At 48.0% G+C, this 21,147-nt stretch overlaps 1 protein-coding gene across 1 annotated transcript in view; it reads left to right on the top strand.

Annotated features, from left to right (window-relative positions):
• Positions 1–306: 306 nt before the first annotated feature.
• Positions 307–21,147, top strand: part of GPM6A (glycoprotein M6A) — a 536,789-nt gene continuing 515,948 nt past the window's right edge. Inside the window, exon 1 of the mRNA XM_078677082.1 lies at positions 307–875. Coding sequence (XP_078533208.1) covers positions 839–875 — 37 coding nt within the window. The 5' untranslated portion in view covers positions 307–838. The remainder of the gene's footprint in view (positions 876–21,147) is intronic.

The raw sequence follows: 21,147 nt of genomic DNA, 5'->3' as shown, positions 1-21,147 counted from the left end.
CATATAATTCTGAACAGTAACATACCCTTTAAGTCCATGATACAAGACAATTATATTGTTGCTGAGCACATATTATCTAATCATAAGCCCTAAGGGGGTTGCTGTGACCTCCTTTTTAATTTTCCTTCTCTTGTTTGCTCTGTTGTAGATTGATATTTGAAAGAGGAGGATTTGGAAAGCCGTAGCCGTTATTGGCATAGCTCCCTGTTGTATATTTTATCACTGCTTTGACATAACATTCAAATTAAGGATGCCGAATGGCTGGAGATAAAAGTCTTCTGCAAAAAATATCACCGAGTGAGAAACAACTACTGCAGCATAAAGAACTCAGAGGCGTCTGGGTTTTCCCACTGTGACAGGAAAAGAGGGGGGAATTGTGGGGTGGTGGTCTGCCTCGCGCTAAAAGGACACCCCCCCGTCTGCTAGCAGTGCAGCAATATTCCAATTTAAATCCCATGGTTCAGCACAAACCTCTATTTATGTTTTTCGTTTTATATGCGCTCTAAAGCTCACAATACGTGGAGATTGTGAGAAAGGATTCTCCTCACAAAAAAAAAAAATCCATTGGCTGTTGTATTGAATACCTGCTTGCAGTCGAATACAGTGAGCAGCCCTGAAAGGAAAAATTGATAATGTTCATGGAAGAATAATTTGAATTAAATTGCACTTGACAGGCTGTCTCCCAGTAAACAACGGAAGTGAGGGAGTCTTAGCTGAGCTCCGAGGACTTGCCTAAGCCACTGCTGTTGGAGCTTCACCGAAAAAAAACAGTTTTGCAGCGTCTAATTGAGGCTTTCCAGCAGATTTGTGCAGCAGCTTCTACCGAAGAAAGGTGAACATGGAGGAAAATCTGGAAGAGGGGCAGACACAAAAAGGTAAGCCATAGTATGGTGTTTTTACAAGCGGGCATCCTTTTTTCTTATTAATTCACATATTGCTGCGTTGCCAGTCGCACCAGTATTTATATCAGCGGTAGGACATGTTTTAATCACCACTCCCCTCGCGCGTAGCTCTCTAGTATCCGGCATCCCTAATGCGATTGTATTAATATCGAAATGGTGCAGTCATTTATTATGATGCATTTAACCTGTTAGCCTTTTGTGAACCTACCGTTATTGTTTTCGGTGCTCGGGCGTCTCAGGAAGGAAGCCCAGCGTGGCAACCGACCCATTTATGTTAAACTTAAAGGTTGTTTTCAAAAAGGCAACCCTACATTTAGTAATTAATTGGACGCGGCATGTTTTTTGTCGGTTACGATTCACATTTTCTTCTGCGCGTTCATTATTTTTATGCCTCATATCAGCTGTCATTTTGTAAAGCCCTCGGTTCTCCTGTTGCGTATTGAGTGTACGGCACGCGCGTTCGCTTGTGCATTTAAAAAGCAGGAGAAACGTTTAACGGACACTGCTTGCTTGTGGGTTGCTTGTGTGGGGCTGCTGCTGCAGGTGCGGCCACCGGACCCGACCTCGTCTGTTTATTCTAAAGTTACAGCACCGTCGTGATGCCATCGCCGTGCCCGCCAGGTAGCAGCATCCCTGGGCATTGCCATGGTTTCATGCCAATGCAGCATCGCCCATCAGTACCTGCGTGCCCCATGCTTGTCGCTGTTTTTAATGCAATATGAACATAGCTCGTACCGTGCACTAAAGTTCGTGTAGCTCTGGTATCCAAACAACGTGTCAATTTTAAGGATCAATATCACTGCACCTTAACCTAAGTAACGAAAGAGATAGGATGTCAAATGCAAAAGCCTCATTTTTATTGATCCCTTGTCGTGCCTGTGCATTGGGCAGCCTTCGATCAGTTATTCATTTGCTGTCAGTGAAAGCCGCGCAGTCTCCTCGGGGCTGACCCAGTTTCACGCGGTGCAGCCCTTTGGTGATGTTTATTATGTAGGCGCGTGCTTCTGTTTCAGCGAGCACTAGCCTCAACAAAGAATAATGACGTATTGCAGATTATTCTTGTACACGCAGCATTGCGTAGCTGCTTCTATAACTACCTACAGCCTGCCGACTCAAGTTTAAACCAGCGTTTTATGAAGATTTGCCAAATTAGTTATAAATTGTTCAAGTTGTCGCACATGGATTTTTTCGGGTTCCATAAATATCTAGTCTAAAGCACATCTACTTCCAGAAATTAACTAAAATATCAAATTAAACTAATAAACGTCATTCTACAAAAACAACCAGATTCAAGCTGAACCCGGAATTGACTGCAATGTCTGCCTTAGCAGTGTGGTAGACGCCTACAACCCTTATGTCAGCAACTGGTTGCCCTTTGAAATTGATCAATTGCAATATCAACAAGAGACTCCTTATGTCTCGACTACAGACAGCTTTAGCTGGCGTGTGGCAGACATAATATTTCCAATACGCACTATACTGATAGTGCGATTTGGATCAGCCCCTTGCTCATGATTGGATGGCTTTGTTGTCCATCTCATATATTTACTCCTTGGTGAATGGCTTTCCTCTAATTGTTCCACCAAAGAGCAATACAGTCTCACATTATTTTAATTGGACGAGTAGTATCCTCCCACTGCTGACTTGATGGGGACTCTTTTTTCCTTCTGTATTCAGCACTACATGGGAATGCTTGTGTTTCTTTGGTGTCTCTCCCTACTTTTTAACTCTACCTTCCATGCATTCTTTTTACTGCTCTCCCCGATGCTCTCGTCCCACTCCCTATGTTAAATTTATTTATTACTGTTTATTATATGTTTTACGAGCACCCAGGAGCTGCAATGTAATGCTAGGCTTCTTGCTTCTATTTTTGCACTAGTGCTCTCGAAGCTCTCATATACTTTCAGTTCTACTCCGCAGCATGTTCCCAGTGGTAAATTGTTCTATTATTTATTTACTTACTTTAAGTGGTGACTTAGCAGCTGAAAAGTGCTGGTAGTCTGTTCGCTTCCATTTTTTGGGGCTGGCGTGCACTTTCGTTTTCTTTTTTAAATGTATACTTTACCATCTTAACCTGACAATCTGCCACGTTAGAAAGGTAAAATAAAAGAAAACGAAATTCCTGTAGTGTATCACAATTAACGCACACAAATGGTTCATACCAGTGCTGGCGCAAGGCATGGGCAGTGTGGCAGCAGCCCAGGGCCTCACGCCCAGCCTACCAGAATGGGGCCCGCACAACTGCAACCACCGGTGTTCATGTACCCCTGCCGATCCAATTGAAAGAAAGGTGTCTCGTAACAATTGGGCCCATGGGATGGGGCCCCCCTCCCTGGGCCTCTCAGGGATGGGGTGGGCAGATCTAGGGGAGGGGGACACATCCTCTTGTCCCGTTTGCAATGAAACACATTTGACTTGCAAGTAGGCCTTCTTCCCAGCTGCCCATTCAGAGACACTGCAGGACGCCCATTGTCCAGCACTTTAGTGCCCCAACAGTTTTACCTCTCAGCCCACAAGCAATTCTCACACCTTCAGCCCCATATAAGCTGTAAAAGAGAAGTGTGTAGGAGGCAGACAGGAGGTGCTGTAGCCCAGGAGAAATCTCCACAAAGCAGCATCTGGAGCCCTGAAGGTGTCACTTATGTAAATTAGAAGGGCCTCCCACATTCCCCTTCTCCAAGGGCCTCTAAAATCCTAGAACCAGCCGTGGTTCATGCGTGCAAATGCACAATGTCACATGCTTAGTGACACCTGTGTACCCATCCCAGCCACCTTGGGCTGGTATTTCATTAATTAAAACAAACATGCAAGACTCCTTCCAGTCATGTGCACGCATCTTAATGCATGTGTTCACATGTGAAAGGCAAGAAAAAAGCAATGGAAAAACTAATAGCTCAGTCTTTTAGAGCACAGGCCTATTAAAGAGATTCTATTTTACTCAATTGTTTGTCAAAATGTTTTGATCTTCACATGCTTATAAAACTTTATTTTCCATTTGCACATATGCAGCTAAAGCAGCATGCTGCTGCCTAAGGCAAATACATGCTGAATTCAAGTAGCCTAAGGCGCCAGCACTAGGTGGTGCTAAAATGCAACACAACTGTGTTGCTGTTAGTGGTTAGGGAGAAGTCCTCAAGCAAAGTGTTATTTTGTTTGAAGTGTTCTTCTTCTACTGGATCTAACTTGTTTCTCAAACAATGACTTAATTTTTATACAGCATGCTGAGCTGCATGTGTTGCCATTCCCAAGAACTCTAAATAACAGAAGTTACTGTAAATCAGTTTAATTTAAGGGTACTGAGTTTATTAGCCCCACAAAGATGAAAAGCTGAGTTGACTGCATCTGGATTCAAACTCGTGCCATGTGTCTCATACCAAATTTCAGCATAAAGGGGTTAACTCACAGTGTCACCTTGCTGACTTATAGTGAAGAATGTATATTCACAGTAAAATATAATTAACCTATCACACAATAAGCGCTCTGGGGGTACTCGACTCACTGACTTTTTGCTGCCGTGCTGGGATGGAGACAAACTACACCTCCCAGCACCCTCTGCTTTGCCCGGGGGCTTCAAAGTCATCCAGTGGTGCCGGAGCACCATAAATAGCTGAGAGGTGTCCCGCAGCGCAGCAGTGGCGCCCAGGATTGGCCCGGGAAAAGACCAGACCTAAAGCGGGCCCGTCTTCGCCCATCATCACCTTGAGGAAGCCGGGCTGGGGCCCCCCTCATTTATTGAGAAACCAGCAGGCCACACAAGGTGGGTGAGTCCCAATATAACAGTTTATCATGTTGTACCTCGCCTCCAAGATTGTTAGATATTGTAGCTGTTTTACTGAGTTTGATCGCGGACTATTGGGCTTGGAGCAGTGAAAGTACTAAAATGGGGAAGAGTACAGTTCCAGGATCCAAAGATACTACCATCAAATTTACAAATAGCACTACTTTGGACTCTTTTTTGGCCCGGGCAGTTGGAGTCATCACCACTGAGATTGACTTGGCTGAACGCAGGTTATCACTCAATGTAGTGGGGGGGCTGGTATTATGCTGGGGGCCACCTCAACACATGATCTACAAACTGCCTCTCAAGCCAAGCCTGGTGAAGAGCTAATCAAAGCCTCTCTAAGGTTTCCCTCTGTAGTGGAATGCCCCCAGGACAGAGTTGCATTTGAAATTTCCAACATTAGTATTTGCTCACCCGTACCTAAATGGAAACGAAAAGCAAAACGAGTTGTAACAGCCAAGGGCCATAATTTTTTTATTTTATATTTTTATTTATTTGAGTTTTATATAGCGCTGGCTAGACCCGGAGGTATCAGAGCACTTTACATAAGGTTCCACGAAGTTACAAAATTATATCCGTTACCAATTACATCAGTTACTAGAAAAACATTTCAAGAGTGTAAAGACGAAATAGAAAGGAGCTAAGAAGGGAGAGGGGGAAGGGTAAAGAGATAGATGGGAAATAGGATAGAGAGACGAGTGTGAGTCTGCCCAAAGTCCGGCTGGGTAGGTGACGGCTGAGGAGGAAGTCCGTAGCCCATTTCCTCTATAGCTATCAGGTAGCTCCACCGGGCATCGGCCAAATAGCTAGGTCTCAACTTAATAACATTAGGATGGGGACAAAAAATTGGAGCATAGAAGGGGAGAGAGGATAAGGTAAAGGGGAGGGAGGGAGAATGCGAAGGTGAGACGAGGGAGAGTCTGCCCAAAGTCTGGCTGGGTAGGCTAGACCTGTAGGTGTCAGAGCGCTTTGCATTGGGTTACATAATGTTACAGAAACATAATGAAAAATTACACATTACATCAAAATATACAACACCGTAAAAAAAAAAGAAAGATGAAACAAATAGAGCAGGAGGGGGAAGGTGCAGGTGTAAAGGGAGAAGATGAGGGAAAAGACTGTAGGAGAGACGAAGAGAAGTCTGCCCAATGACCGACTGGGTAGGTGACGGCCGAGGAGGGAATCCACAGCCCGTCTCCCCTATAGCTATCAGAGTAGCTCCATCGGGTATCGGTCAGATAGCTAGGTCTCTACAGACGAGGGAAAGTTCACAGAGAGGACAAGAGCTGGAAAGAAGAGAAGAGTAGAGCGGATAGGGGTAGGGTGCAGGGGGATAAGGGAGATAAAACCAGGCGAGACAAAGGAGAGTTTGCCCAAAGACCGGCTGGGTAAGTGACGGCCGAGCAGGGAATCCATTGCCCATCTCCCCTATAGCTAGCGGGGTAGCTCCACCGGGCATCAGTCAAAATAGCTAGGTCTCAATTGTTCAAGAGGAGTTCATCGAATAAAAGTCCTGGTGTGAGGTTAGGAACAGGGTATAGGCTAGACCCAAAGGTATCAGAGTGCTTTACATGAGGACCGAGCATCAAAACATTTTTACATTGTTACATCAATTAGGATTACAATTAACAATAAATGCTAGGGAAAGAAAGATGTGATCTTGACACAATAATATAAGATATTAGAGCGTAACTTAACCAAGACTCACGTTATAGGAAAGGTGGAGGATAGAGGGGACATATAGTCTGGATAGAGGCAGGTGGATAAGGACAGGGGGGGTCTGAAGGGGGAAGGTACTCAGTGTGAATATAGCAGTCGAGTAGTTGCAGAGAAGAGTCAGAGGAGCCATGAAGAACAGTGAAAAGCAGTGTCCAAAATCCGGCTGGGTAGGTGACGGCCAAGGGGGTGAGCCAGAGCCAGACTCCGCTATAGCTGCATGGGACAGCTCCATCGGTCAGAGTGTTCAGTCTCCACAGTAAAAAAGACACAGTTTAAAGAAGAGAGCAGAATTACAGAAATTCGAAGCAGGGGATAAGGGAGAGACAGAGAGAAGGGGAGACACTGAGTCCAAAGTCCGACTGGGTAGGTGACGGGCAAGGGGAAGAACCAAGGCCGATCTCCTCAATAGCTAAGTCGAGCAGCTCCACCGGGTGACGGACACAATGCTCAGACTCCGCTGTCCGGGCAATGATCAGGTGCGCTCAGAAAGAGACAGGATGGCGCAGGGGGAGTGAGAAACCATGGTCAGAAGGGAATCCGGATGCCATTGTGAGGACAGACATGTCTCTGTAGGGCTTCGCAATGAAAAAGTTCAGCTCGGGGACGAAATCACCACTGGCAGCCATGTTAGGATCAGGCAGCTATCTGCTTCAGCCTCGAGTGTACAGGGGCCCCCTTCCCCATCAAACGAATACCAGGCCCCACCACACTTCCTGGGGAAAGAAAGGATGGACCTGTCTTCCCCTGCCACCCGAGCCCACCTGGACGCATCACTCCTCACGGCAGGCCATTGCGGTAGGAGCCGTTTTGCGGGGGGGTGTCCGTTCTTATCCACAAATGAATCAGGATAGCACTGCTAACCCAGCGCTGACGCACGCTGTAAACGCTGTAAATATGGATTGACGATGGTGCTTGACAAAATTAAAGACATCATTTTGCAAAGTATTGCCCCCCCCCCGATTGAAAGACTTTCTGCACCGTAGGTAGCTGTTATAGAGTTGACGAAAGGGATCTAGCCTATTAAGGAATCTATTAACTCTCCTCATCCTACGGGACCTAAGGTTTCGGGTGTGAATGCTCAAACTGGTAGACAGACTTTGTCTCAACACCCAGTCCTTGAAGCCCCGGATATTTGTGTTACTAAGCAACCCCATCTGCTCTCCCAAACTCTGGTGCCTACGGTATTGCCGCCCCCCAAGGAATATGAAGGGAGGTGTAATGAGTTCTAGTGGAGGCTTACATCGAATGGGGGAAAGGGGGGAGGGGTGTGCAACTAGAAGTAGGGTCTCCCTGTGTAAGTCTACCTTCTGAATGCTGTCCTTATGTAGACATTTTGACAGGGGTTCGTGCATTAGTGGAAATACTATAGAATCCACCGTTCAACTAAAAAACAAAGTATGCCATTGGATAGCTGATAGTGCACATTTTAACTGCAAGGACTATTATGATATTTCATTTGTTAGGAGGGTTGCACTGATCGGACCCATGTCCAAAACCTTAGAGGGGGATTGTGTTGTAATCAACTGTAGGTCTCCTAATTTGGCTAAGCTATTAATTTAACACTCCAATTCATTGCCTATAACTGAAATAGGTATTAATATTCTCCTGCTTGGTTTTTTCTTTACCAATGCATATAGCCTAATCTTTTAATGAGGGGCAGCATAATACATTACCATCCCAGACAACAGTTTATCACTACTGCTAATAGATTTCTCCCCTTGACTGACTTAGACCAAAATGACTGACTCCAGGGCATTCCCCCCCTGTGGTCCTAACTATAGGCTTATTAGCTCAGCTGAGCATAGTATTAGTAAATTGCCCATTGAGAGTACACCCGCTAGCGGGTTTGGGACTTTCATTGAAAGTCCTTAGCTGGAATATTGCTGGCATAAGGGATAAGATTGTGGAATGGCTTAATTTTGTCATTCAATTTGACATTATTATGCTTCAGGAAACTTGGGCCCAAGAGCCGGTTGGCTGGGATGGCTATGAAAGCTTTATCATGGTAGTGACCCCGTCCCCTGGGCATAGATCGCGAGGTGAGCTAACCACCACTGGTTTGTCTTACCAAGGAATTAAGGGTCTTTCCAGTTTCCCTGAGTTACAGTGGGTTACGGATCTTATGGGCGACTGCCGCTAAAGATTTCCATTTTTTCTTGGTAAATTTTAATAACTCGATCAGCGATCCTGGGTGTCAGATTGAGGCTTTTTTTGAAGTAGTAACTATTCTAGAGGCTAGATCATATGCCTATTTCAAATCTTTTAACATCATAATAAGAGGGGATTTTAATGCTAAATTAGGAGTTAATACAAATGATTGTAACCCCTTTGTGGCTGAAGATTCTCTGATATGTGATTTAGGCTCTGATCAGTGGGGACTTAAGCTACTGAATGCACTTTGTCAGAATGGTTTAAGAAATGTTATCTCTAGGGGTCTCCGACCACCCAGGGAATTACCCACTTTTGTGGGACGTGAGAAAGGGACTATTATTGACTATGTTTTCACATCAAGGCCGCTTGACAACTATGTCGCTCAAGGGATGGTACACAAAACCTGTTTTAGTGACCATAATCCAATAGAATTTAGGCCAGAAGTAAATACCTCTTTAGAGGCAAACCCCTATCAAGGTCTGATTGGTTTAAGTGTGAAAGATAGGGGATTTAGGGTGAAGTGGCACAGCTCCCAATCCCAACCCTGTCTAAGTATGTAATTGGTTCAAACTTAGGTGTTATTATGGAGCCCCTATTAGCTCTTGAAACGTCAACTGACAACATTTTGGAAGCTTTTGACAAGTTAAATAGCTCTACTAATAACATTGTGAGGGGAAACGTCAAGCAAACATAGGGGTTCAAAATTGAGCTGGTTTGATAAAGCATGCAGCAGGCCAGCAAGTATCTGCGCGAGCCTCTGAATTTCAAACCTCGCAACCAGGACGCCATCAAGGAAGCAAGAAAGGTATATAAATTAGCTATCAGGAAGTGGAAAGTTGAACTCCAGGAGGCCTCTTAGGAACGGTTGGTGTTGACTTGTTCCACTAGGGACTCTAGGGGATTTTGGGCAGTGGTCAAGAGAAGGCAACCCAATGTGGCTGTTTCTGTTGACACTGGTTCTTCCATCTCTACAGCTCACTAGGTGACTCACTTTCATAGGATCTATGCTCTGAATACTGTTGTGCCCATGGCTACGGATAAAGATGGTGGCTTGTACCCAGTCGATATCAAGTTTTATTCAGAGGATGTTTATGCAGCTATTATCAGCCGCCCCTCCAACAAAGCCCCAAGCCCATATGGGATACCTATGGATCTATAAATGCAGAACCTCATCTCTGAGTCTCTGTTTTGACTAATGAATTTGCTGCTGTGGCCCAGATAGATTTACCCCCATCTTGGAAATCTGCTACCATAGTACCAGTCTTTAAAAAGGGCAATAGGCATGATCCCACCTGTTATAGACCAATCTCTTTGTTAAACTGTTGTGAAGGTGGTAGGTTGTATAGTCCTAAAGCATGTAGAAGCCTGATCCCAAGCCAATTATATGATTTGCATGTCCAATATTGATTCAGAGAAGGGATGGGCATGCTTGTGGAAAAAATACAACTGGGGGGCACTACCAACCAGAATATAAGATCCTTAAGTATTTGCCCGGCGGTGTCGCCTCTTGAACCCACAAAGAAGTTAAACTATTGAAGAGGCAGGCGCTGGAGACTGGAAGGCAGGAAACAAGGTTTTTATTTTCTCCGGAGGAGAACACAACGAAACGGACAGAAGGTATCGTTCTGAGGTGCTCTAACTGCATCCCTGAGGCCTGGCCTCTTATACACACGTTTATCTGTTTATTGCATGTAACACATTCTCGTCGATACTTTGATGTACGGAAAGACATCCTCAGAATCCCCCCTTTCCCAGCCCGTTCCCACGCAAGGTTACAGTGGAAGTCCCCGCCCCGTTCACAACAGGTGGTGATCATCGCGCAGCTGGATATTCCGCTGATTCACGGAGTGTGTGGGGTTCGATCGGATCTCGTGGGATGGGGGGGGGGCTTTGATCATCTCAGGGGGTCCTTTGAGGAGGGAAGCTTTCTATTGTACGGGGAGGGGCAAGGGATTGGTATCGGCAGAGCTGGGTGTCGGCCTGGGAACGGGGAAGACAAACGGGCACACGGGGAAAAGGGGTTTGCATCAAAGGTCCGGAGATCATGAGAGGGGAGCAGGGAGGTGTCGCGCTGGGAACAGGATGAGGGCCCGGGGCAGAGCAGCGCCGAAGAGGGGTTTATGACTCAAGGCAGGTGCAAGCAGGGGGTTGCCAGCGAAGCTAGGAGGGAGAGAGAGGCGCGCTGGCTCTCGGCGGGAGCAGGGAAGCCATGGTGCCCAAAATGGCGGCTTGTTTTACGCGCACAAAAGGTTTAAGGAGAGCAAGAGGGCGCCGATAATGTTGACGGTTTCAGCCCAACTTTCAACAGTCCTCCCTTTTCAACATATCTAGCCACCTTGCTTTACTCAATGTCAATTTTCATCAAATTCCTAACTTCGGTATCATACAATGCTCTCATATGTTCGCTTCCAATGTCCACAGTTTTGGGAAAAATACAACTCGCACATAAAGAACACATAGGTGGCAAACATTGAATTCCTAAGCATAGGCCACATATTACAACTACGGGAATCAGGATAATGGTGAGCAGTCTCCAGCCCCAGCTTTTGACGGTGTCCCATAACCAACCACCAAGCGACCATTCTTCTTGCTCTTGGTGAACTTCCGAAGAGAGTCTGTGAAGATGTTCGATGGCTTTGTACACTGAGGGTGAGTTGTCCGGTATGTATGTACAACAGCTGGCCCCAATAATGCGGCATGCTCCTCCACGGTCCGCCAGAACCACATCTAGAACGAGGCGGTTCTGAAGAGCCACCAAACGGACCGCTTGGAGCTCGGCAGTGTTGTTGGCAAAGATGCCCGCTGTGATGTTCATGGTTGTCTCGACTGCCTGAGTCAAATGTCGGATGGCACGGCTGTTTGCCATCGGGCCCCAGAGGGGGACGAGTCCTTTCATAGCATCGAGGAACTGTGCCCCTGTTGAGTCGGCTTGCTCAACGTCTTTGGCTCGTTTTTGTCTGTGGTGATTCGCTGGGGCCACATAAGTTGGAGGAAGGACGAAGGAGATGTAGCAAGTGCCCCCCCAGCCTTTGGGGAGCCAGGTGTAGGCCTTCGTGCCGCAGATGAAATACATGTTTGGAGATGACACAAAGGAAGGTGGATCCGGGGAATCCAGAGTGCTGGTAAAGCGGCAAGCGCTGCGACCCACCAGCTGTGTCCCAAGTCCTTCTACACACATGTGGCCTGTGACGTTGATGACCGTCAGGGCCACAGTCAGAGTGGCAGCCGTTCGTTTCCGCAGATAGGAGAAGGTGGGTCTGGTTGGATTGTTGAACACCTGCATTTCGATTCGTTCTTTGGCCGGGATGTCCATTTGGATCGAGTCGCTGGGGGTCAGCGGGCAGAAGTGTGTCTTTGTCTTGTTTCGCCCGGCCCCGTGAGAAGAATGTGCTGCAGTTCTGCTGGAGGTGGCATTGCCCGTATAGCTCTCTTGCAGGAGGATCAGCCAGGCAAGGCAGGAGCCGTGGACAGAGAAGGGTGAAGGGATGAATGGTATTGAATGTCCAGTGGCATGGGTTAGCAACCCACAGATCCAGCAGTTGGTGGCGTTGGTGGCAAGATTGTGCTGGTGAAGTAGCTGCACGAAAGAGTTGTTCCAAAACTCCTTTCGCCTCTCTCTTAGTTGAGGAGAGAGCGAAATTAGATGATGTTCCTTCATGGTGGTAGGCTGAGCAGTGGTTAGGAATGTTTCGTGAGCAGGTGCGTGTTCTTCCATAATCCAGAGCGTAGTCATGAGGAGAAAACAGAGGAGGATTACGATGAAGAGTGCAATTGTCTTTGAGCTATGGAGTCTGTCTATTCTCGGATTTCTGTAGTGGGTATTTCCTGCTGTCTCCGTCGGCTTCTTATTTGGCGCTTCCATCATCTTCTTGTCTGGCGCTTCCATCATCTTCGTCTTCAAGGTGCTCGGTAGTGGGCAGGACCACAGACTTAGTTTTAGCTTCTCTCCAGGTAACCCTTGGTAGCTTTGGGTCACCGTTCTGAGATCCTTTAACCTAGTCCGTGGCCTACTTAGCCGAAGCTCCCTCCTTTCGACGCAGGAAATACCCTTCTCGAGATGGCACAGTGGGGTCAGGATGTTTTGAAAGTTCAAGTGTCTCTGTGTCAGGATAGCAGTTCAACGATGGTCGGTCCTGGTTCAGGAGCTCTTCTTGGGTGTTGACGGTGTCTGTCGTGGCCAGGGCTGGAGAGACCTTTTTGCAGTGATGAGCGTGCAGCCAGTGTTTCTTCCCCTCCACTCGAAGTGCGGTCCGAGTGGTGATCAGCACTTGCCAGGGGCCCGTCCACCGGGGTTCCAAACTCTTTGATCGCTGAAAATTTCGGATCAGCACGAAGTCCCCCGGCTGGATGGCGTGACCCGGACCCCTGGAAGCATCGGGGATGGCCTGCTGCACCTGCTGATGAAGGACAGACAAAGTTTCAGTCAGTTTGTACAGATAATCAGACATTAGGACATCCGGAACGTCATGAATGGAAGTTGGTTTCGGGGCAGACCAGACGCTCATGGGTCGACCGAAGACAACTTCATAAGGGGTTAGGTGATGTCGGGTGGGGGTAGAGCGCATCGATAGCAATGCCAATGGGAGGGCATCTGGCCATTTCAGGCCCGTCGTAGCCACTATTTTGGCCAGTTTAAGCTTTAGCGTGGCATTGTGTCGTTCGACAAGCCCAGCAGATTGAGGGTGGAAGACTGCGTGGAATTTCTGTTTAATACCCAGCCCATTTAGGATGAGCTGGATAACTTGGGCTACAAAGTGGGGGCCATTATCACTCCATAAAACACGACAGAGGCCATAACGGGGGAAAAATTCCTTTAACAGAACCTTTGCAGTGGCCATAGCGGTGTTGTCACGGGTTGGATATGCTTCCACCCACTTGCTAAATGCGCACACCACGACAAGTACATATTTCAGGCCCTGGCATCTGTCTAGCTGGATGTAGTCCATCTGCAGGACTTCAAATGGGTGGTTTGGGACCCCAAATCCCCCCCGGGGTACTACAGTTCCTTTCCCGGGGTTGTGTTGCAGGCATATTAAGCATTGTTGGACCAGGCGTTTGGCGGAATCTGGGATCTTGTCATTGTGCCAAACCCTGGAGACAAGTTCGATCATGGGGGCTGATCCTATGTGGGCAGGGGAGTGTGCCATGGTTAATATGGGAATCAAGTACGAATCAGGTAGCAACCATCTGTTCGTGTCTTTTGTCCGCCAGCAGCCTTCATCGTCTTTCAATCCCACCCGTGTCCATTCGGTCAATTCGTGTTGTGTGCTAGTCGTTTGTATGTCTCTAATTGTGTCCTTGGCGTCAGTCCAGTTTTCTGCTTGTGACCTGGTCACGTACATATGTGTTGTCGTTCTGTTTTCAGCTGTCGTTCGGGCGGTGATGTCGGCTAGTGCATTTCCCTGTCCGATAATGTCTGTCACTTTCTTGTGTGCCTGGCATTTGATAACGGCAAGTTTGTTGGGGAGGAGGACAGCTTCGATTAAGGCGGAGACTAGATCTCCGTGCAAAATGGGTGTGCCGTGTGAGGTCAAGTATCCTCTCTCCCTCCAGAGAAGCCCAAAATGGTGAACCACCCCGAAGGCATACTGGCTGTCGGTGTAAATGTTCGCTGTGGTTCCCGTTGCCAGGATGCAGGCTCGCGTCAAAGCAATCAGTTCCGCTGCCTGGGCAGATCGCTGGGTGATGCGGGCTGTTTCTATTACAGTTCGAGCCGTGGTGACTGCATAGGCAGCGGAAGTGGTACCATCGGGGAGTTTGATGCAAGAACCGTCCACCCACAACTCCCCGTCGGGGTCAGGGAAAGCTGTGTCTCTGAGATCGACCCTACTCCTGGTCTGTTCGTCCGTAAGAGTCACGCAGTCATGTATGGGGTGCACATTGGGATCGTTCTCTGGCAAGGGTAACAGAGTTGCTGGGTTCAGTGTGGTGCATCTTTTCAGGGTGATATGGGGGGCAAGCAAGGTCAGTTCGTATCCTGTCAGTCGTGCACTCGTCAGATGTTGCGTCTTGGTTTGGTTCAGGAGGGTGTCGACTGCATGGGGTACCAGTACCGTGAGGGAATTCGAGAGTACAATCCCCTCACTCTGTCGGATAGAGACTGCAGCAGCAGCTACAGCTCGAAGGCAGGCAGGCAAGGCTCTGGCGACAGGGTCAAGAGTGGCAGAGAAGTAAGCGCACGGTCGTTGCTTAGGGCCGATGGCCTGGGTCAGGACAGATAAAGCGCACCCCTCCCTTTCGTGAGTGTAAAGGGAGAAGGGCTTTCTGTAATCAGGGGTACCCAGGACAGGGGCTGAGCAAAGGGCATCTCGTAGTTCTGTGAAGGAAGTTTGACACTCAGGAGTCCAAGGGAGTGGGAAAGGGACGTCTTTGTTTAGCAGAGAAAGCAGTGGTTTTACAACGAGGCTGAAGTTTGGCAACCATTGTCGGCAGAAGGAGGTGAGGCCTAATAGGGAGCGAACCTGCTTCTGGGTTTTAGGGACAGGGGTATCTAGAATGGTTTGGATTCGATCAGGGGTGAGTTTTCTTCCATCTTTGGACAGAAGGTGGCCCAGGTAAGTGACCTGGGGTAGGCAGAATTGCAACTTCTTCTTGGAGACCTTGTGGCCATTTTCCGCAAGGAAGTGCAAGAGTTGAATGGTGGCGGTAACCGCTAGAGGGGTGGTGTCGGCTGCCAAAAGGATGTCATCGACATATTGTACCAACACCACCCCGTCGGGTAACTGGACTTGGTCTAGTTGTCTTTTGAGGGCCTGGCTGTAGATGCTAGGGCTTTCCGTGTAGCCTTGAGGCGCTCGGCAAAACCTATATGAGCGGGCTTTTAGGGTAAAGCCGAAGAGATATCGGCTGTCTGGGTGGATGGGGATGGAGAAGAATGCGTTCTTGAGGTCGATGACGGAAAAGGTGGTGGCAGTGGATGGAATCAAGGTCAGGATGGTGGTGATGTCTGAGACCACGGGGTACTGGGGTACCACCACTTTGTTGATCTCTCGGAGGTCGATGATGAAACGGTATGCTTTCTCATCTCCCTCTCCCTGCTTCTTGATAATGGGCAAGATAGGGCTGTTGCAAACGTTGCTAACCACTTCCTCTACCACTCCTGCGTCTATCAGTGACTGGATAATCATTACCAATGCCTTCTCGCCCTCTGGCGATATCCGATATTGTGGGAGTTTTGGGAGTGTTGCGTCTGGTCGGACAGTAATGTGCACTGGGTCAATTAACATACGCCCTACGTCCGAATCCGCTTTGGCCCACAGATACGGAGGTAGAGTGTCAAGCAGGGACGCGTCAACGTCGGTGATGGAAAACATGTGTCGGGGGGAACAATGTCTAAGCAGAACGGGGTTGTCGTAAAGAAACACTCGAACTCCATCTTGAGAACACCTAATCGTCGCTCGGAAGTGTTTCAGTAAGTCAAGTCCCATAATGGCGTCAGGGCTATTGGAGGAAAGCAAGAACGTGGTGTCGGTGGTGTTGTTCTCTACGTCAAAGAGAATCGGGGCAGACAAAGGGTTGGTGGAGGGCGTTCCATCGAATCCTGTCGATGTTATGAGTGAGCCAGACAAGGGTGCCCTTGGAATCAGTCGTTTAGATAACGCACTACGTGTTGCGCCAGTGTCTACCAGAAATGGAGACTTGGTACCCAGGACCTTAGCAGTGACATAAGGGCCCTGCTGGTCAACATAGAGCTCGACTGGATCCCTCCCTCGCCCTTGGCTGTCCTATGCGAAGGTGTGAGTGTCGTCATAGTCAGATTGTTGATATTGGTTCTGCCTGGGTCGATCGAACGTATTTGGTCTGCTTGATCTGTCATTAGTCGCGTCATTTGGGGGCCCTCGTTGTGGTCCCTTAGGTCTCGGTCCGTTTGCTACATCCCTGGGGTCTCTGTTTCTGATCATTTCCAGAAGAACTGGGCACTGGGATTTCCAATGGCCAGTCCCTTTGCAGAAGGCGCACTGGTCTTCTCTAAGGTCTGTGCGTCCACTGTAGGAAGTCAGAGTGCGGTCCTGGGGAAATGTAGTCTTAGGGACGTTTGTCTGGTAGTTTCCCCGGTATTGGTCTCGTCCTATAGTCACCCCTTGCAGTTTGGCAATCATCACCCTCTCTTTTAAGTCCTTCTTCTTTTTCTCTGTCGCCCTATCGGTTTCATTTTTCTGATGCTCATAATATTGGGCCATTTGGAGAATCGCTGTAGGTTTGGAGGCTGCCCAACTACTCTCGCTGGCCTGTAGTTTCTGGGAGATTTCCGATGATAGGCCCTTAACATAATTCTGGACAAACAGATGGTGTCCGGTTGCAGTGGTCATGTCCTGGCCGCTGTAATCGGAGAACACCGTTTCAAACCGGGAGAAGTATTCCGATACATCCTCCTGGGGTTTTTGGCGACAGGCTGTTACTATCGACCAGTCCACTTTCTTTTCTGGGATTAGGGTTTTTAATTTCTCTACGATTTTATCTGGGAGGTCTAGAATGGATTTCAACGGCTTTTGTCCTGGTCCCCGTTGTTTGTCCAGGTCATCGAGTTGTGACCAGGTATGTCCAAACAGCTCAAGGTGGTCGACTTTCCGGATTTGCTTCCACACATCAGCTGGTAGACATAACCCGAAGAACAAGTCGATGTCAGCCAGGGTCATGATCGTTGAACCCAGGGCTGTACCCAATTCAGTATAGAAGGCAGTGGGGTTTTTACGTAGGTCGGGTAGAGATTTCCGGAATGTCAGTATCTCTTGCCGGTCCCATGGCTGGTAGACCCAGTTGTACACTACCCTTCCCTTCGCATCTTGGTTGTTTGCATCATCGTGAGTCCCTGTACCCCGAGGAGGAACCCAGTAAGGGGCAGCCTCACGTATCGGCATCATGGGGTTAGATTGCTCGGTTGGTGGTTCGGTCACTACGGGGGCTGCGGATTTAGCTCCCGGCTTTCGTTCAGTGAGGTGGCGGAAAACCTCAAGCGTACGCGTAAGGAGGTCCGACACATCACACTCGCCCTCATCCCCGATATCGACCTTCCGGTACAGAGTCCTTAGGCTCTCGGGACCTTTGTCTCGATATCGGTCCTCGTATGCATTCAAGACATGATAACACAGTCGTACGGTAAAATGTCGTCTGTGACTCCCTGTATACGAGCTGAACATATCTGTGATGTACTCTTCATCATCCTTCCTTTCTACCAGTGTCCTTGCTACTTTGTCGATCCCCGCTCGCTCATCTTTGTCTAGTCTGTTTGTTCTTGCAGGACCAGCCCCTCGAGTCTCATGGTCGTCTATCGTTGTTGTGGATGCGGGTTTTAATACAAGGGGTTCGGCTGGCACAGAGGCCATTGGGGCCGACGCTGTGGCGGTACCTTCGTTTGTACCTGGGGGTGGCGCGTGCTGCGCCAAGGGTTGAGAAGGGGCATATGGAGGGGGCATGTAGATGATAGGAGGACCTAACAGCAGGTCCTCATTGGCTTGTCGTTTCGAGGGTAAATCAGGGTAGAGCATGGAGGGGGTTCTAACCGGACACTGGCTTGGCGTTTCCATTTCTAGTTTCTGTTTAGCTTTCTCTCTTTCCTTTATCTCTTTTTTTAGTCTCTGAGCAGCTAGGTGGGCTGCTTTTTGCAGCTCTTTTTCCAACCTACTCTCAGTTTTCTTTTTACGTTGTTCAGTTTCTTTTCGCCACATGCCGAAGCTGTCAAGCATAGTTGGTGTTGTCTTGTTTTTACCCAGGGCAGTTTCTAGCGTTTTTATTTTATCATCATCGAAGGATCCTATCAGGGGCCATTGACTTTCTTGACCCCTCTTTGTATATTTATGCCATAGTTTACTATAGGCTATAGCGGTCAATCCATGCTTCATGAACATGTCCTTATTAGGGGTGCCTTCCAGTGGGGCTGGATGGTCCATCTCTAATAGGCGGTCCGGGCTAAACAGGCTACTAATCAGTGGGGAGAAGACAGACATGACGGCTCGTAACGAGGGACTAAAAAGTCAGCACTGCCTATCTTATCACTAGGTGCAAAGACTGGACAGAATATTTCTATTCTACGTTGTTTGCAGGCAGTGAATACCTCATGGATCAAGATAACAAAAGACCAATAAATAACAATGGGGAGAATGAGTAGGTCCGCAAAGATCTGCGTTACCTACCTTTTTCACTATCTGCAAAAAGGGTGGTCTCTTCCCTGTTTGCAGACAGGGAATCTCCAGGAAACAATAGTTTGGGAACAACAGTTCAGTTTCAAGTGATTATTGGGTGGGGGAGAAAAATAAGCACGGCTGCTGCCCTACCTATCCTCCACTGCTTGCAAAGAGAGAGACCGTTGTTTCTCCGTTTGCAGACAGTGAATCCCTCATAGATCAAAATAACAAAAAGACCAATAAATAACAATGGGGAGAATGAGTAGGTCCGCAAAGATCTGCGTTACCTACCTTTTTCACTATCTGCAAAAAGGGTGGTCTCTTCCCTGTTTGCAGACAGGGAATCTCCAGGAAACAATAGTTTGGGAACAACAGTTCAGTTTCAAGTGATTATTGAGTGGGGGAGAAAAATAAGCACGGCTGCTGCCCTACCTATCCTCCACTGCTTGCAAAGAGAGAGCCCGTTGTTTCTCCGTTTGCAGACAGTGAATCTCCAAATAAATAAAAAGAGCAATACTAGTATTTTTAAACAAACAAGCAATCAAGCAAATATTTCGCGACTTGTCGTGGTTACACGACCTTACCCGGACCGCATGGACAGTTTCCTGTCTTCCGAATCCAGCGCCCGATCGTCCTCTCTTCTTCGTTATCCTCGCGGCACTCCTGATGGTTCCCAGTCAGGACCGTAGATCACTCGAGAGAGGTCTGTTCGGAACCAGTGAAGTTCGGATGATCGGCTGTCAGACGAGGGTCTATCGGACAGACGCGTTCCCGATCGTTGCAGTCGTTCACTTTGTCGTCAGGACCTCTCCCACTGGATCCATGGGTCGCTGATGGGCCCCACGCTTGGGACGCCAATTGTGGAAAAAATACAACTGGGGGGCACTACCAACCAGAATATAAGATCCTTAAGTATTTGCCCGGCGGTATCGCCTCTTGAACCCACAAAGAAGTTAAACTATTGAAGAGGCAGGCGCTGGAGACTGGAAGGCAGGAAACAAGGTTTTTATTTTCTCCGGAGGAGAACACAACGAAACGGACAGAAGGTATCGTTCTGAGGTGCTCTAACTGCATCCCTGAGGCCTGGCCTCTTATACACACGTTTATCTGTTTATTGCATGTAACACATTCTCGTCGATACTTTGATGTACGGAAAGACATCCTCAGAATCCCCCTTTCCCAGCCCGTTCCCACGCAAGGTTACAGTGGAAGTCCCCGCCCCGTTCACAACAGGTGGTGATCATCGCGCAGCTGGATATTCCGCTGATTCACGGAGTGTGTGGGGTTCGATCGGATCTCGTGGGATGGGGGGGGGGCTTTGATCATCTCAGGGGGTCCTTTGAGGAGGGAAGCTTTCTATTGTACGGGGAGGGGCAAGGGATTGGTATCGGCAGAGCTGGGTGTCGGCCTGGGAACGGGGAAGACAAACGGGCACACGGGGAAAAGGGGTTTGCATCAAAGGTCCGGAGATCATGAGAGGGGAGCAGGGAGGTGTCGCGCTGGGAACAGGATGAGGGCCCGGGGCAGAGCAGCGCCGAAGAGGGGTTTATGACTCAAGGCAGGTGCAAGCAGGGGGTTGCCAGCGAAGCTAGGAGGGAGAGAGAGGCGCGCTGGCTCTCGGCGGGAGCAGGGAAGCCATGGTGCCCAAAATGGCGGCTTGTTTTACGCGCACAAAAGGTTTAAGGAGAGCAAGAGGGCGCCGATAATGTTGACGGTTTCAGCCCAACTTTCAACATGCTGGAACAATGTATGAACTTCAAACTCTTGATATGTAAATATGTAGTGGCATTAAAGGGGTCAATTTGTCTTGCATTTATGGATCTCAGTAATGACTTGTAGTGGGTAAACAGGTCAAAGCTTTGGGACATCCTGGATGTACTAGGACTACTTTCCACCTTGTTAATTTTATTAGAGCCCTACATATGGACGTCAATACTTGTGTCATATATGGTATGGAGGGGAGTGCAACAAAGCTTTTAGTCTCCCTCTGGGGTAAGGCACGGTTGTGTGGTGGCATCAAATTTATTTTTGTTATATATAAATAGTTTGAATACCTGTCTGATAGACAAAGGGGTTGACCTGCCCAAGATAAAGTCAGTTAGTTTCCCCTCCCTCCTCTAGGCTGATACACAGTATTGATGGCTAGAAAGGTTTTTATATAAAATGTTTATACATTTTTTTATAAAAAGGCTAAAGCTATTGGTTGACCTCTTTGTTGATTTTATGGATGACCTGTACGTAGACACAAACATATCCAATACTCATTATATGGTTTGTGGGAGGAAGACTCCAAAAACTAGACCTATTGATATCAAGGGGCTAACAATTACTAGAGTCCCTTCTTTTCCATACCTGGGAGTGTCTTTGGACTATCAAAACAATTGGCTTACCTGCATATCTAACTGATGCTCTAAATTTAGTTAAGTTTTTAGTGTTGTGTTTATATTTTCCTTGTTGATAGTCAATAAACCCA

This window comes from Lissotriton helveticus, chromosome 2_1 (assembly GCF_964261635.1).
Source record: "Lissotriton helveticus chromosome 2_1, aLisHel1.1, whole genome shotgun sequence".
Classification (NCBI taxonomy): domain Eukaryota; kingdom Metazoa; phylum Chordata; class Amphibia; order Caudata; family Salamandridae; genus Lissotriton; species Lissotriton helveticus.
This window is presented reverse-complemented; position numbering and strand designations above follow the sequence as displayed.